This window comes from Phocoena phocoena, chromosome 1 (genome assembly GCF_963924675.1).
Source record: "Phocoena phocoena chromosome 1, mPhoPho1.1, whole genome shotgun sequence".
Lineage (NCBI taxonomy): Eukaryota > Metazoa > Chordata > Mammalia > Artiodactyla > Phocoenidae > Phocoena > Phocoena phocoena.
The window spans coordinates 142,363,921-142,380,969 of NC_089219.1; the positions used below are offsets into that span (position 1 = coordinate 142,363,921).

At 38.8% G+C, this 17,049-nt stretch overlaps 1 protein-coding gene across 1 annotated transcript; it reads right to left on the reverse strand.

Moving 5' to 3' along the window:
• Positions 1 to 9,970: 9,970 nt before the first annotated feature.
• Positions 9,971 to 16,262, reverse strand: PTGS2 (prostaglandin-endoperoxide synthase 2). Its single transcript, XM_065896602.1, has 10 exons — positions 16,211 to 16,262; positions 14,678 to 14,794; positions 14,418 to 14,561; positions 13,589 to 13,732; positions 12,982 to 13,163; positions 12,267 to 12,350; positions 11,908 to 12,154; positions 11,385 to 11,671; positions 10,528 to 10,675; positions 9,971 to 10,380 (listed from the first exon to the last, which is right to left on the reverse strand). Exons 1-10 carry the CDS (start codon positions 16,260 to 16,262, stop codon positions 9,971 to 9,973), a joined length of 1,815 nt encoding a protein of 604 aa, XP_065752674.1.
• Positions 16,263 to 17,049: the final 787 nt, after the last annotated feature.

Consider the following 17,049-nt stretch of genomic DNA (forward strand, 5'->3'; position numbering starts at 1 on the left):
ACTCTTCGGTGTGGTGTGCGGGCTTCTCATTGCAGTGGCTTCTCTTGTTGCAGAGCACTGGCTCTAGGTGTGCAGGCTTCAGTAGCTGTGGTGCGCGGGCTCAGTAGTTGTGGTGCGTGGGCTCAGTAGTTGTGGTGCACAGGCTTACTTGCTCCATGGCATGCGGGATCTTCCCAGACCAGGGCTTAAAACCATGTCCCCTGCATTGGAAGGTGGATTCTTAACCACTGCACCACTAGGGAAGTCCCTTTTCTTTTAATATTCTTTTCCATTAAGGTTTATCACAGGATATTGTATATAGTTCCCTGTGTTATACAGTAGGACCTTATTGTTATCCAGGGCCCTGACTTTATAATCTCATTTAACCTTAATTACTTCCTGAGAAGTAAATACGACCACACTTGAGGTTAGAAATTCAATATATGAATTTTGGAGGGACACAAACATTTAACCCAGAACACTAATACCCTCATTTTATAAAGTAAAAACAGATCAGAGAGAATGATAGAAATTCAAAATGAAAAGAGACCTAAAGATTGTTAAGATTAACCCTTCCTCTGATTTTTCTATCAAAACATTTAAAATAACTTGATAAAGTAAATTCTTGGTAAAACTGGATCTCTTAGTTACTTGATTCTCAGTTGAAAGTTCTTTTTGTAAAAATTTATTTATTTTATTTATTTATTTTTGGCCGCGTTGGGTCTTCGTTGCTGCACATGGGCTTTCTCTAGTTGCGGTTAGCGGGGGCTAATCTTCGTTGTGGTGTGTGGGCTTCTCATTGCAGTGGCTTCTCTTGTTGCAGAGCATGGGCTCTAGGCACACTGGCTTCAGTAGTTGTGGCACGTGGGCTCAGTAGTTATGGCTCATGGGCTCTAGAGTGCAGGCTCAGTAGTTGTGGCTCACGGGCTTAGTTGCTCTACAGCATGTGGGATCTTCCCCGACCAGTGCTCGTACTCGTGTCCCCTGCGTTGACAGGCGGATGCTCAACCACTACGCCACCAGGGAAGCTCGAAAGTTCTTTCTATGACATTTCTGCCCTCTTTTCTTGCATAATTCTCTTCAGTCTTTTCCAAGTTGTTACTAATTCCCTTTTACTGAAGGAGGATCCACTGCCCTAGGTTTTTAACTTGGATCATGTTCAAGGGCTTGAGAACTATATGACGTTTTATGATAATTTTTGTGTTATTCTTTGTTTTAGGTGTTTAGCTTTTATCAGATCCTCAAAATAATCTATGATAACAAAAGTGTCCATCCACTAAACAGTAATTTTCTGTATCCTATCAGAGCGACTTAGTCTTCTCACTCATAAGTCTCTTTCGACACTAGATGAGGCATATCCACTCAATCAAAAACCGGTAAGGAGTATTTTGGATGCTCCCAGTACTGAGCTTCATGCTAAGAATGAAACAATGAATATCACAATTCTGTAATAAAGACTTAGTGAAAGACAAAATGATAAGGAGGAGCTGTAGAGAAGTAAATTTATTGAACATACAAGTTTCTCTGACTCCAAAACCTATTATTGTTTCATTTCACCATGCCATGATTATCCCCAATTTGATTTGCTCCCTCCTTCTGGATCTTATTAAAGCTGTAGGATATTGGGCATGAAGTATCCAACCAGTTTTTTTTTTCCTCATTGTGAGCTAACATTGTGTTGGGTAAAGGAAGAAGTTTAGTGATGTCCCAATTATTTTGCAAGTTGAGGCTTTCATTTTCAATTTTAATTCCGAGAAGAAAATTACACATTCTTCTTTAAAATCTCCCTCCAATCCAATATACACACAGTATAGACTAGAGTGGATCCCAGCAAAGATAGAGCAGAGCGTGAACACATAGGTAAGAAAGTTAATGAATCAACTCTATAGCTAGTATTTGCACAGAAAATTCAGAAAAAGGGAAAATCTCTGAAAAAATGCAGTGATGACTTATGGATTTAAAGACTGTATTTAAAGCAAAGGCATAAGACAAGACCTAAGAGAAATAAGTAATAAGGGCCTTGAAGCAAAAAGCACACACCTGGCAGTCTATGTGGGATGCCAGAAGCAGGTCTGAAAAGGACCATAACATTAACATGCTTAATGAGAGCTCAAAATGCACTATATGGTTTGTTGTATTTATCTATGTTGAGTGATTTACGTATACTTCCCATTGCAGGAGGTGGGTCCCATCACTCCCAATCTATTCTTCTTTTATTCACGTTAGCTACTATATTTGTCTCCTATTGTTGCTGTAACAGATTACCTAAACTTAGTGGTTTTAACAATACAAATTTATTATCTTATAGCTCTGTAGTTCACAAGTCCTAAGTGGGCCACGTTGGGCTAAAATCGAGGTGTGCATTCTTTCTGGAAACTCTAGGGGAGAGCAAGTTTTCTGGCCTTTTCCACCTCTTAGAGGCTGCCCACATTCCTGCATGCCTGGCCACTTCCATCTCCAAAGCTACTAATAGCTGGTCCGGTCTTTCTCAGGTTGCATCACTCTGACACTGACCCTTCTGCCATCCTCTTTCACATTTAAGAACTCATGATTACATTGGGTAATCCAGGATAAACTCTTTATTTAAAGGTCAGATGATTAGCAATCTTAATTCCCTCTGCAACCTTTATTCTACTTTGTTATATAATATATGACAAATGCCGGGGATTAGGACCTGGACAACTTTGGGTAGGAGGACATGATTCTGTCTAATACAGCTAGGAAGTTAAAAAAAAAAAAAACGCCCTAATTAATGTTTTGTGTCACAGCATGACAGGTAGACATTTCCTGAGCTGTAAAGTTTCTTATCCTCTGTCTCTTATACCCGTTAAACCAACTGAGAAACAAAGAACCATATTAAGTTACCACAGGATGCGTTAATATTAAGTTAATTCAGTAGTCATATATGAGAAGAGGAATTATGTAGCCCTCTCTAAAACTTCTTTTTTTTTTTTTTTTTTGCGGTACGTGGGCCTCTCACTGCTGTGGCCTCTCCCGTTGCGGAGCGCAGGCTCAGCAGCCATGGCTCACGGGCCCAGCCGCTCTGTGGCATGTGGGATCTTCCTGGACCGGGGCACGAACCCGTGTCCCCTGCATCGGCAGGCGGACTCTCAACCACTGCACCACCAGGGAAGCCCTCTAAAACTTCTTATAGTATAACTGAATCAAATGAAACTCAGAGAGATTCCTAGTTCTTGATATCACAGAAAACCAATGTTAGAACATCTAGTTACCTCCACTGTCTCTGATTTATTTTCTCAATGCAATATTATGATCAACACATTTGTTATATGATTGGAGAAATGAAAAACTTGAAAAGTCATTTGCCTTGAGTTATAGTTTGAAATAGAAAAATAAAAATTGTTGGGAATTCACTGGCCATCCAGTGGTTAGGTCTCTGCACTTTCACTGCCAAGGGCGAGGTTCAATCCCTGGTCAGGGAATTAAAATCCTGCAAGTCGCCCAGCACAGCCAAAAAAAAAAAGAAAAATTGCTTTCTTAAATTGTACGTCAATCCTGAGCTAGGAATATAGTAGTCATTACTGTTCTCGTTTTACCTTTGAAAGATAAGGCATATGGGACTCTTATTAAACACACTGCTAGAAGGGGCAGAAGCCACATTTGCCCAGCTCCAAAGCCCATGCCCTGGCTGCAAGCATCTAGCCAGTCCACCACCAGGCAACTATCATCAGGGATGTGAAAAGTCCTGTTCTTGACTTGTAGGATCTAAATTAAGAAATTTAGCTTAGAAATTCCCAGTTGGGACTTCCCTGGTGGTCCAGTGGCTAAGACTCCACACTCCCAATGCAGGGGGCCCACACTCTAGATCCCTGGTCAGGGAACTAGATCCCACATGCTGCAACTAAGAAGTTCACATGCCACAACTAAAGATCCCACATACCTCAATGAAGATCCTGTGTGCCGCAACTAAAACCCAACACAGCCAAATAAATAAATATTAAAAAAAAGAAATTCACAATTGTTTTATAATTCCCAAGGACATAACATCATTTCAAGTGATGCTGTAGATTTCTAAATGATGTTATGTTCTAAGGACATAACATCATTTCAAGTAATGCTGTAAAAGTAGAAGTCATACTCTAACTGAGCCTATTTATGTGAATTCACTTTATTAAGAATATTTATAATATGTGTCATCTTTTAAATGAATAAAGAGAATTAATATGAGAAAAGGGAGAGCTGCAGCAATCTATTTGGTGTTAAACTCTCCAAAGTTGGAGCTTTAATACAATTATATTGTTTCTAACATTCAAAGCCTTTCATTCTCTCTCTCTCTCTCTCTTTGAAGGAGGCATCTTCCAACTGAAACAGCATTTCAGATAACTCAGTACTTAAAACATTTCTCAACAGCAATGTCAAGTCTAAATAAAATATACTATGATAACGTTATAGAAAACATACATTTTAAATAGTAGATTTCAGGGCATGGGTGAAAGGAACATTCTTTTCCTTTGCATCATTTCCAACTATTTTTTGTTTGAGGATAAGATTTTTTACCCATTGGCCATTCTTCATTGCTTCTTTCAGATTACGATGTACGTGTTTTCCATTCCTTCAAGAGCATGTAAAATATACTCCACCCTGTGTTTTGTGAATGTTGCCATCTTGAACAGATATTGAATAATAGCCAGGGAAAGTCACACCGTGATGTTTCCACATCACCTATTAGGAACAATCAGGAACATGAAAGGGCAAGTGGATGCTATCTGGACAGAGTCCACTTGAATGAAGACACAGAAGACCCACCCAAATCTCAAGCTTCTTCCATTTGGTTTCAATGATGAGTCATTTAGGAAGGAAATTGTTTGGGAAGTAAACGGAAGGTAACTTCCTGTGTTCTTTATTTTATCAAATAACAATCTATTTTCTGAAGTTCTTTCATGGGTTCATCTCACAGGTAATTTGGCTGTTTATTTTTCTGAGCAACTTTACATAGAATGCTGAAATACATTCTACTTAATTTAAGGCATTTAAATTAATTATTATAGTGAGAGTACTGTTATCTGATCACTTTTGAATGCCGATTGCATTTAGTGAGGGTCCTTAGAAGTAATGCCTTTTGTCTGGTTTAAAAAACAGAATAATTTTCCAAACTGTTTACTATTCATCTTAAACTACTTCCTTCTACTTCAAACCCAGACTGTGGCTAAGCTCTGCAAAAGCTTGAGTCCTTAATAATACATTGGAATCGGAGGTCAAGTTGGGGGATAATTGTGATTTTTAAATTTTTTTTTAAATATCAACTTTGGAAAAAAAGCACTGAATTTCCTAAGTCTGTGATATTAAGTTGTTAAAATATAATTATTAAATAAGTTACAACACGTGCCAAAGCTATCTGTATCTATATCTATGGGACGAAGGAAAGTTAGGAAACATCAGGGGATCCAGTTTGAAAATGATAAGTAGCAGTTTCTTGATTACTAAAGTGATCATTCAAAAATGTGAAATATGTAATTGCCACATATCACTTAGATTTAAATTTTGGGATGTGTATTTATTTACTTTTCTATTTTCTCCATCTTTCTAATTACCAGGCTATCAGCAAGTACCCTAATCAAAAAGAAATTGCCTTTTGGCAATTCCCCGGAGGTCCAGTGGTTAGGACTCCTGCACTCACTGCGCATTTCATCAACATTCCTTGTTAGCTATTTATTCATATCTCTAAAGGCAAAATAAAAGGAAGTGGTTTGAGCACTGGCAAGTCTCTTGTTAGACAAAGTTTTAAAGTGATGTATCCAGTGACTAGAGGATGTAATTGTTTTATTTGGTTATCTTTAGTAAAGTAATAAGGTTATATATTGTAATACCCCTCAAGAAGTGAAAAATGCAAGATAAAAATTTGATGTTTTTCAGCCGGGGAAATATTTGTGAAACCCTCAAAATATTCATAAAGGATTGGTTTTGTTCATTCTGCAACATTGTGATTGAAAGAGCTTTGGAGTTAGACAGATTTGGTCCTTGGGTAAATAACTTAATAGTTCTAAGCCTCAGGACTTCCCTGGTGGTCCAGTGGTTAAGACTCTAAGCTTCCAGTGCAGGGGGCGTGGGCTGGATCCCTGGTTGGGGAAGTTCTGCATGCCACTAGGTGTGGCGAAAAAATAAATAAAAGTTCTAAGCCTCAGTTTCCATATTAATAAAATAATTATATTTTCTCCATAGGACTATGATACAAACTAAATTAAATACAATTTACAGAAAAATGATTACTATAATAGATAGCAAATATGAGTGGAAAATAAATGTAGAACAAGAAAGCATTGGTGGGATCTATCATTTAGTCCCAGTGTATTTATATGTTTTCACTTTTTATTGGGCTATAATTTACATACAGTAAAATGTACACAGTTATGTGTACAATTATAATACATTTTTAAAGTAGAATATGGCCATGTCACTTATACCATTATCAAGATATAAAATGATTCCACTGCTGCAGAAAGCTGGCTTATTTATGTACTTTTCCAGGTAATCCTTGCCACTCCCTCTTCCCCCAGCCTTGATTCTTGATTACTTTCCTTATAGATTAGTTTTATCTTTCTTAAGAATTTTATATTACTGGAATTGCACAGTATGTACTCTTTTGTGACTTTTTTTTCTCCTTATGTAATTGAGATTCACCCACGTTGTTGAATTTATCAGTGGTTCATTACTTTATATTGTTGAGAAGTATTCCATTGTATGGAGATACACCCATTTATTTATCCATGCTCTTATTGATGGAATTTGAGTTGTTTGCATTTTTAAAATGAATTTCAGTTTATTATGAATAAAGCAGCCATGAATGGATCATAGGGTATGTTTATGTTTAACGTTATATAAAACTGCCAGATTGGTGTCCAAAGTGGCTGTATACTTTTATACTCCCATTAGCAATTTATGAGAGTTTCATTTATCCCAGAACAAGGCTTCCTCATGCTACCCCTTTATAGCTATAGCTACCCATCCCACCATCCCTAATCTGGTAACCACTGATCGATTCTCCATCCCTATACTTTTGTTAGTTCGAAAATGTTACATAGGGACTTCCCTGGTGGCGCAGTGGTTAAGAATCTGCCTGCCAATGCAGGGGACACAGGCTTGAGCCCTGGTCCACAAGGATCCCACATGCCCCGGAGCAACTAAGCCCGTGGGCCACAACTACTGAGCCCGTGCGCCTAAAGCCCGTGCTCCACAACAAGAGAAGCTACCTCAATGAGAAGCCCGCGCACCACAACAAAGAGTAGGCCCCGCTCGCTGCTACTAGAGAAAGCCTGCAGCAACGAAGACCCAAAGCACCCAAAAATAAATAAATAAATATATTAAAAAAACCAAACAACCCTCTGAATAGTAACACTCTGTGAAAGGGAAGAAAGATGAGAGTATGAAACCATGAAGCCAAGAAAAACAATCTTTCAGTAAAGAAGCTAGACATTTGTGTTGAATGCTACTGAGAAGTCAAATAATCTGTTTATGGATGAAGTTAAGTTGTGCCAGTTAAGTACAGTGGAGAGTAGACCAAGAAATGAGGGAGTCCAAACATGGGCAATGGAATCTGAGTCAGATGCATAAGGAAGGAAATGAGGAGATAAGAGGTGAAAGATAGTGATGAGGTTTGGTGAATCAATAGGCTCAGTGAAACTGAAGTTAGATGTTAGAGTGTAAGTACTAAAATAAGTGAGCTGGAAGTGTTGGGAATAAAGGAAGATGATTGAAATGAAAATTTTGGAAATGGTGCAGTAATTAATGATGAGATCAAGGTCTGTATGACCATAGGAACTATGGAAGAAGGCAATACTGGAGTTGAGGACAAGAGAGCCCAAGCAGGATGTTAAGTATGCAGTCTATGTGGATATTGAAATTACCAAGATGTCAAGAGTAGGGAATGACAGAAGCCAATGAGCCAGGTTTCAATTATTTACCCAACTGAACATAATCTTTCCCTCTTTGAACTTCCTGTTAAATTTTGTACCTCCTGGGCTTCCCTGGTGGCACAGTGGTTGAGAGTCCGCCTGCCGATGCAGGGGACACGGGTTCGTGCCCCAGTCCGGGAAGATCCCACATGCCGCGAAGTGGCTGGGCCTGTGAGCCATGGCCGCTGAGCCTGCGCGTCCGGAGCCTGTGCTCCGCAACGGGAGAGGCCACAACAGTGAGAGGCCCATATACCGCAAAAAAAAAAAAAATTTTGTACCTCCTTAGTAACTTTCTCTTATTCTTTGCCTTTTGTATACTTTTTTTTTTTTTTTCCTCTCCTAAGACTAGGCAATGAAAACAAATCTGTGGCTATCCCCTATAGCACAGAGCACACATTTTCTAATACAGTGTTGCCGTGAATGAGAGATTATAGTGACCTTAAGAAGCCTCTGTATGACTGAGGGCAGAACCATTTCATTAAGGGCCAGTCCAGTTTGGAGATAGGAGAATAATAATGCCTTACAGAAATCATCTCATGACAAAGATATACAGCAACAGTCCAAGTTTATTTTAGAAGAGATTTTCAGTTCTTAAATAGTACAAAAATAAACAGACATTTGTTTCAACACATACAGTTTACATAAATTAATTTAATCATACATTTGTCTGAGGCACCAAAACATTCAACACATATTCCAAATTCCCAGATTCAGTCATTCAGATATTAACAAATCAGTTTTTTTAAATCAAGTTAACAGTTTTTTATACAAGCCCTTCTACTATTGATTCTTTCTTAACAATAACATAAAACCTTAAAAGTTCCCCTGAGTTATTTATCTTTAATGAAATTTTATTTTCTCCCTCTGCCTGAGGCATACTTTTTCAGTTATTTACATAAATACTGATGTTGTCTGTAGTCAGTGCTTGATTTAAAAATATTAAAACCCACAGTTCTTTGCACGGAATGTCCCCCCAGCAAGTTATGGGTCAATGAATTAATGAAACGTCCACAGGTCCCTCAAAAATGTACAAAATATCAGTCTTATAGCACATCCAGGCTAATGAGACACAACATTCTCTGTGGGCTGGTGTATAGGTAAACCTTAAAGACAAATTCCAACTTTACATCTAAGTATACCAAAGTTGGATTCCTAAATAAATGTATTCACAAATCTTAAGCCAATTACTTATCTTGTATTAATAATTCAGAGGTAATCCCAAAAGATACATTGATTCTGATATAATGCAGAAAAAAAAATCAATGCCGCCTTAAACCCAGTTTATAATAACCATCCTAAGAAGACATAAATAATAGTCTTCAATAAATTAAATTAATATACAGTACCAGAAAATGTCAGCTGACAATGAGCTGTGGAAAAGAAGCATTGTCTTCCTGGGAACTATTCAGCAATTAAGTTTTGTTTTTAAGTGAGAACCCCCTACAGTTCTAAGCTATTAGCCTCTACAAGGCTACTTTGGTTTTAAATTATTCACAAAGTTCTCTGCCTTTCACTTAAAATGAGTGTATACCTTCTTGTAAAGGCCTTCTGTAGTAGTCCTGAGCTGAGCTTTTCCTGAAAACCTGCATAAGTTCAGGTAAGAAAGTATAGAGTCCAAAGAAAGACAAACTCAGACCTTAAAACCAGGAAAACAAAATAGAAGTAAACTGATCAGAAAATGGCTAAAAGATCATAAAATGATCATTGAGTAGGTAGCTGCTTCTCACACATCATGGAAGACACCTTGGAAATATCGATAGTGTAGAAAGAAACGTGCAGCATTTTGTCATCTTGTAACAGCATTTAAATGTTCAAACATCTTAGCTTTTGTTCTTATTATAAGTTGAAATTCAAGTAAAAAGATGTCACACTCATTTCTCATTGGATTGTACAAAAGGATGAAAACTGTTTTCCCCCTTTAACTTGAAGACATCTTTAAAATCAACATGAAAATCTTCACAAGTATGACCCCTTTCTCCTTAACAGAGATGTTAAGTAACACAAGGAGTTTAACATAAATATTAAATAATTAAGTTAAAAGAAATAGTTCATATAAATAAATAAATATGATCAATCAGTTTCTACAGTTCAGCTGAACGTTCTTTTAGTAGTACTGTGGGGTTGATATCATCTAGTCCAGAGTGGGAAGAGCTTGCATTAATGGTGACTGTTTTGGTGAGCTGTGGATCTTGAACACTGAATGAGGTAAAAGGACAGCCTTTCACATTATTGCAGATGAGAGACTGAATTGAGGCAGTCTTGATGATTTTAAAACCTACTTCTCCACCAAAAGTGCTAGGCTTCCAGTACTCAGGAGAACATATAGGATTACCCATAAGTCCTTTCAAGGAGAATGGTGCTCCAACTTCTACCATGGTCTCCCCAAAGATGGCGTCTGGTCGAGGCTTTTCTACCAGAAGAGCAGGATACAGCTCCATGGCATCAATGTCACCGTAGAGCACTTCTAACTCCGCAGCCATTTCCTTCTCTCCTGTGAAGGTGACAAGGACAGAGATACAACCAATGTAAAACTTTTACAAAATAAAAAAAGTCTTACCCTTTGCTCAATTTCCTTTCAACTTCTGCTGTTTTCATTTGCCCCTTGACTCTTTGAAGAAGTTTAGAAACTGTTTCTCACCTGTAAGTTCTTCAAATGATTTATAAGGCTTCAGCAGAAAGCGTTTGCGGTACTCATTAAAAGACTGGTATTTCATCTCTCTGCTGTGGTCAATTGAAGCCTTTGATACTTTCTCTACTGCAACTGGAAGATTCCTACCACCAGCAACCTGTTGAAAATGAATTACATTGTAGAACACAATTGAGTTTTAGGCATATTTAAGATTTTTTTTTTTCTTTTTTTGGCCGTGCTGCACAGCTTGTAGGATTTTAGTTCCCTGACCAGAGATTGAACCTGGGCCCTCGGCAGTGAGAGTGTGAAGTCCTAACCACTGGACCACCAAGGAATTCCCAGATTTCTATTTTAAAAGCATCCCTTGGGGGCTTCCCTGGTGGCGCAGTGGTTGGGAGTCCGCCTGCCGATGCAGGGGAACACGGGTTCGTGCCCCGGTCCGGGGGGATCCCACGTGCCGCGGAGCGGCTGGGCCCCGTGAGCCACGGCCGCTGAGCCTGCGCGTCCGGAGCCTGTGCTCCACGGCGGGAGAGGCCGCGGCGGTGAGAGGCCCGCGTACCGCAAAAAAAAAAAAAAAAAAAAAAAGCATCCCTTGGGTACCAAGTACATAAGACTGATGCCCCAGCTCCCAGCTGAGACCTAAACTGTAAGTTTGGAATATTTATAGAATATTTCTATGATCTAGATTATAATGGTAACATTATATTATAATCGAGATTATATGTTAGGCTTCTTATTTCAAGGAAAGAATATTACTAGCAAATAATTACTCTTTTAGTAAGTTTAAGAAAAATCATTTCTGCAGCAGAAATTCTAGTTACTGACAAGTCCTTTGTTTTGTTTTGTTTTTCAATAATAATGCTTACCCTGCCAGCAATTTGCCTGGTAAATGATTCAACAAACTGAGTGAGGCCGTGTTCCAGTAAGAGGGAGTTGTTATAGACAAATTGCTGATACTTGTAGTCCTGGCCATCAATCTGAAAGGTGTCAGGCAGAAGGGGATGCCAGTGGTAGAGTGTGTTAAACTCAGCAGCAATACGGTTTTGGTACTGGAATTGTTGGTTAAAAAGCAGCTCTGGGTCAAACTTCAGTTTGAAGTGATAGCCACTCAGGTGCTGTACATAGTCTTCAATCACAATCTTAATAGTTTCTCCTATTGGCACAAAAGAAAAATTTAGAACATGAATTTCTTCTCACAAACATTCAAGAAACCAAAATGCACTTCACTTTTATATTTTCTTTTTTACCATCAAAAGCTCAGGAATTGAATGAATATGGAGCAGGTGATTTTACACGTACTACATTCCCCCAGAATTACTGAAAACCTAGCAAAGTTAGTTTTCTCTGGGGAAGAGGATTTTATTTAAATGATTTGCCCTTCTTGCTTACCTATCAGTATTAGCCTACTTGTCTGGAACAACCGCTCATCGTCCCATTCTGGATGCTCATGTTTAAGAACATCACACACTCTGTTGTGTTCCCGCAGCCAAATTGTGGCATACATCATCAGACCAGGCACCAGACCAAAGACTTCCTGCCCCACAGCAAACCGCAGGTGTTCAGGAACATGAGGCGGGTAGATCATCTCGACCTGAGTATCTTTGACTGTGGGAGGATACATTTCACCACCAATTATCTAAAAAATAACAGTAACAAAAGAGGTAAGAAACAAATTTTAATCATAAGAGATTTTGAACATAGGTGGGTAGTGAGTCATAACTAATTCTTAATTTTTAAATGGAACAAACCTGATATTTCATTTTTCCATCCTTGAAAAGGCGCAGTTTATGCTGTCTCTCCAAAGATTCACCGTAAACATGATTTAAGTCCACCTAGAAGATTATGGAAAATTTTTAATTTGTTGCTGTTGTTTATTCTTATGTAAAGTGTCTATGATGTATTTATCACTAAATAACTTGATGATTTAGTTTGCTTTAATTAAAATTTTTCAATAACACATTTTTCACAGCCACAAAATAATAAATTAACTTGTTTATCCACTGAAGCTACTAAAACCTACAAACCTAAATATGTCTCCTAAATATGTCACCTATTAGTGTCTCATATGGAGCTTATATCATAAGTTTCACTATAACTATATGGTATTTCTTTTAAAAAGAAGCAGAAAATGTTTGATATAAAATTCTTATCAATAACTTGAAGCTATGTCACTGAAATCCAAGAGATAATAATGCTGCAAAAATCTCACCTTATAATATTTAAGGCAGCATAATCAGGGTACAAATGTTTTTGAAGACAACCTTTTGCAGTGCCAATATTTTAAACTAAAAATATAAGAGCCAAACTACAAATAATAATCTGTATATATGTATGTAAGTATGTGTGTCTGTGTGTTTGTTTTTGTATTTTTACCAAACCAGTGAATTAAAATGGAAACTCCATTTAAGGTTTTTATAGATAGAACTATGATTTGCTACTAATTTTGATTTAACTCTGTCTTACCCCATGGCTCTGTCCCGTGGTGAAAGCTGGTCCTCGCTTATGATCTGTCTTGAAAAATTGATGGGTGAAGTGCTGGGCAAAGAACGCAAACATCATATTTGTGCCCTGGGGATCAGGGATGAACTTTCTTCTTAGAAGTACTTTTTCCACAACTTCTTTTGAATCAGGAAGCTCTTTCCTCCCTGAAAAATGAGAAAGCCTAAGGTAAGAATCCATCTATATATTCAAGGAAGCAGAGAGTGACTGTCAATTAACCAGGGACTTTTTCACTTACAGGAGAAGTACAACTTTGAACAGGATCATAATATAAATGGAAGTTCTAAAACACAGGGGAACAACTTCTTATTGAATATTTTAATCTATTTTGTTTAATATTAATTCAGTTTTAATGATAGAATTTGAAAACATCATGACATTATACCAAAATGCCCATTCACTTTCATGGAGTAGTTTACATGGACTCACACTTTCAAAAAATCTCCAGAGATATCCATAAGGAAAAAATGGTTTTATTAACAAATAAATCATAGTTTATGGTCAAATTTTCTAGGTAGCAATCCAATCCCAGTTACAGTTAATACATCTCTAACTGCTTCCTCTCACTCACCTTTGACACCCATGGGTGTTGGGCAGTCATCAGGCACAGGAGGAAGAACTCTGGTGTAATAGGACAGGTTAGAAAAGGCTTCCCAGCTTTTATAGCCGTAGTGCACATTATAAGTTGGCGGGCTGTCAATCAGATGTGATCTCGCTGAAATTTGAGGGGAAAAAAAAACATTATTTGCTCCCATATGCAAGGCAAATCAATGTTCATTTTTATTGTAAAATATGCAAAGTGGCACTAGAGTGAATTTAATTCCAACAAAGATACTCTATTTTAAAACAGTTATACTTTAAAGCCAACAGCCACTGGTACTCAAAAAAGAGGAAAGAATGATTCATTAACATGCATCTTTGATAACGTATATATACTTTACAGAAGACAGTATGGTCCAGCCATCTTGATTTTTCAAATAACCATCCACTTACTGCTGAAGAGGCCTATGAGGAATGTCTGGGCTTGACACTCACTTTAGAAATAAAGGTATTTTCTTGCTGACCCCAATCCAAATTATCCATTTATTTTAATGGGTGCAATTCTGTGGCCCATGGGCATTCAATAAACAACTAGACCACACTTCCTTCACAAACTGTCAAGAACAGTGAAGGTTAGAAGAGGTATGCAGGTATGCAGGATTTTAAGTAGAATTCTGACTGTGAGACAGAACTTTATAAACTTGAAGGGATTCAGATGTCAATATTTCTGGCCATTAAGACAGAAGGTAAACGAAAATGGTATATTTAAATGTTTTGGATTAAGTTTAAAAATCTAAAGTTTTATAAAGTACATTTTTCTTTGAGGCCGCTGAAAGCCCTAGAAAGTGATTTGTACTTACATATCAACACATATCTCATAATCATATTCTGCAGGAAGGGAATGTTATTGACAATGTTCCAGACTCCCTTGAAGTGCGTAAGTATGTAGTGCACTGTGTTTGGAGTGGGTTTCAGGAATAATTTTATTCTTGTCAGAAATTCAGCTGCAAAGAGAAAAAAAAGAGAGAAATTAATGGGACCTCATTATAAGACACAATTCTGTAAAATGATAACTGTATATATCCCCATTCCAAATGAGGGCACCCAAAAACAAACTTACGTGTGGTACAGTTTTCACCATAGAATCCTGTTCGGGTACAGTCACATTTATACTGGTCAAATCCTATGCTCATACATACACCTCGATTCTGGCATGGACTGGAACAGCAAGGATTTGCTACAATAAAGTAAAGACAATGAGATTGATATATATGTCATATATATGACATAATATGTATAAAATAGATAACTAATAAGAACCTGCTGTATTGCACAGGGAACTCCACTTCACTGTACAGTAAAAATTAACACAACATTGTAAAACAACTATACCCGAATTTTAAAAAAAGAAAGTAAAGACAGTGAGTAAATCATTCTTCAGTGTCTTAATCTTGACTTAAACATTTAATTGTTTTACTTACGATGATTCAACTTTATGATAAAAAAGTTCAAGAAATATACAGGTAGTCATGGGAAAACAATTTTTTTTTTGGCTTGCCTCACAGAATGGTTATAATGTAGAAATACCAACTTCCTATTCTAAATAAAGGTAACAGAATATTCCACCAGACATATTGGTGGAATGTTGCTAAGCTTTTCTTTGTAACTTTTTAGATGTTCAAATTAGCCTTTTTAAGAGGCTCAAAGAAGTAGGACTTCCAAAATTAAAGTTAATTGATCTAGTACATTAATCAAAATTTAAGTGTTTTTTTTGTTGTTTCCTTTTTGTTTTTGTCAGAACTCAAAGCTGTTGAAAGATCTGGACAAAGAACATTCCAAGTTGAGAGGAAAACTAGTGAAAAGGCCCTGAGGCGTGTTTGAGAGAGTGTGGCAGAAGCAAAGCTAGGAGGAGAGGTGGAAGGTGAGTTCAGAAAAGGCAAAGGCAGATCATGTGGGTCTTATGGGAATTTGGGTTTTATTCCATGTGTCAAGGGAAATCATTGAATGGCTTACAGTATTAAAGTGGCATGACTTAATTTACATTAAACAAAAACAAAACAGGGAATTCCCAGGCCATCCAATGGTTAAGACTGCTGTCACTGCTGAGGGCCTGGGTTCCATCCCTGGTCAAGAAACTAAGATCCCGCAAGCTGCGCAGTACAGCCAAAAAAAAAAAAGTAGAGAAAATTTCAAAGTAAAAACAGCTTCATTTTTAAACATTTTGCTTACCTGAAAAAACAATCTGGACTTCCCTGGGGCAGGAAAGCACTAACTAGGGCATTTAACACACAATTATTTCCATTCAATAACAGTAGGTACTATTAAAAACAAAACATCTCGCATATATTGATCAGATTCTGTCTTATGACAACCTGCAAATTAGTATCACTATTCCTATTTAGCAGATGAGAAAAGTGAGACTCGGACGGGTTAAGTAAGTGACCCATGATGATCAGAGCTGATGGCAAAGCTGAGCTGTCCGTCCAGTTTATTTGGACTCGAGTGGTCCAGCCTCTTTACAAAGCCATACAGCCTCTGTCTTCCGAGGGTATTCAGAATACCTAGAGTTCCCTGGAGAGGTCAGAGCGGAAACTCGACCCGGGTGTACGGAGCCGCGGAGTCCCAGGTGCCGGGCGCCCAGGTACTCACTCACCTGCACCACAGAGCGCCAGGGCGGCGCAGAGCAGCAGCGCGCGGGCAAGCATCTCGGCTGCGGGAGGGGCGCGGGACCGGCAGAGGCGATGCGTTGTGTGAGTCCCGCCTGTCCAGTTGGAGGAAGGCGCGGTACGGAGTTCCTGAGCGTCCTCTGACGGTCGCTGCGAGTCGTTTGACAACTGGAAGCTAACGGAGAGGACCTTCCTTTTATGCGTGAAAACAGCCCACGTGACGGCATGACTGTTTCTTTCCGCCTTTCCTTCCCCCCCTCCAAAACTTTTCCTCCGTCTCTCCACTTAAATAATTGCGTAAGACCCGCCCGGGTCGGGGTAGGATTTTTTTTATCCACGGAAACTGGAAAATCGGAAACCTGGGAGGTTGCGCTCGGCTTCCCCAAGGTGGGTGCAAAGCGGATCGCCCCCTCCCCACTTCGATCTTCCTGAGCCCCTCCCTCCCTGGGTTTCTCCGCCCTCGGCGCCGGGCTTCGCGCCAGATTCCTTTCCTTCTTTCGGGTCTTTGACCCAGGCTTCCAAGACCCGATGCCGAGGCAGATCTTCTTGCGGGGGAAGGGCGGCCCCCTGGTCTTCCTTTCCCGGAATCAGAGGAGCCTGGAGGTTCCGGAGCGCAGGGAATCCCCTTGCGCGCCCCCGCCCCCTGGTCTGGTCCCTAGGCTTTGGGGGGCCGAAGAAGACACAGTCTGGACAGACGGGAGAGTGGGTCCAAGAAAGGCTGACATGTTTTACTCATGTCGTGTATTTCAGACGTGTCATGATTTCAGTGACCACTCAGCCTCGTGTAGGTTCAGCACACACATACATACATTTAAATTTTTAAAAT

Bases quoted from the DNA above. Each gene is read 5' to 3' on its own strand.
- PTGS2 (XM_065896602.1), bottom strand. From the start codon at position 16,262: ATGCTTGCCCGCGCGCTGCTGCTCTGCGCCGCCCTGGCGCTCTGTGGT. The intron at 13,733-14,417 runs GTAAGTACAAAT...CTCAAATTTCAG, and splicing joins TATGAGATATGTGTTGATAT to CGAGATCACATCTGATTGAC. The intron at 12,155-12,266 runs GTTTGTTCCATT...GTTATTTTTTAG, and splicing joins ATGGAAAAATGAAATATCAG to ATAATTGGTGGTGAAATGTA.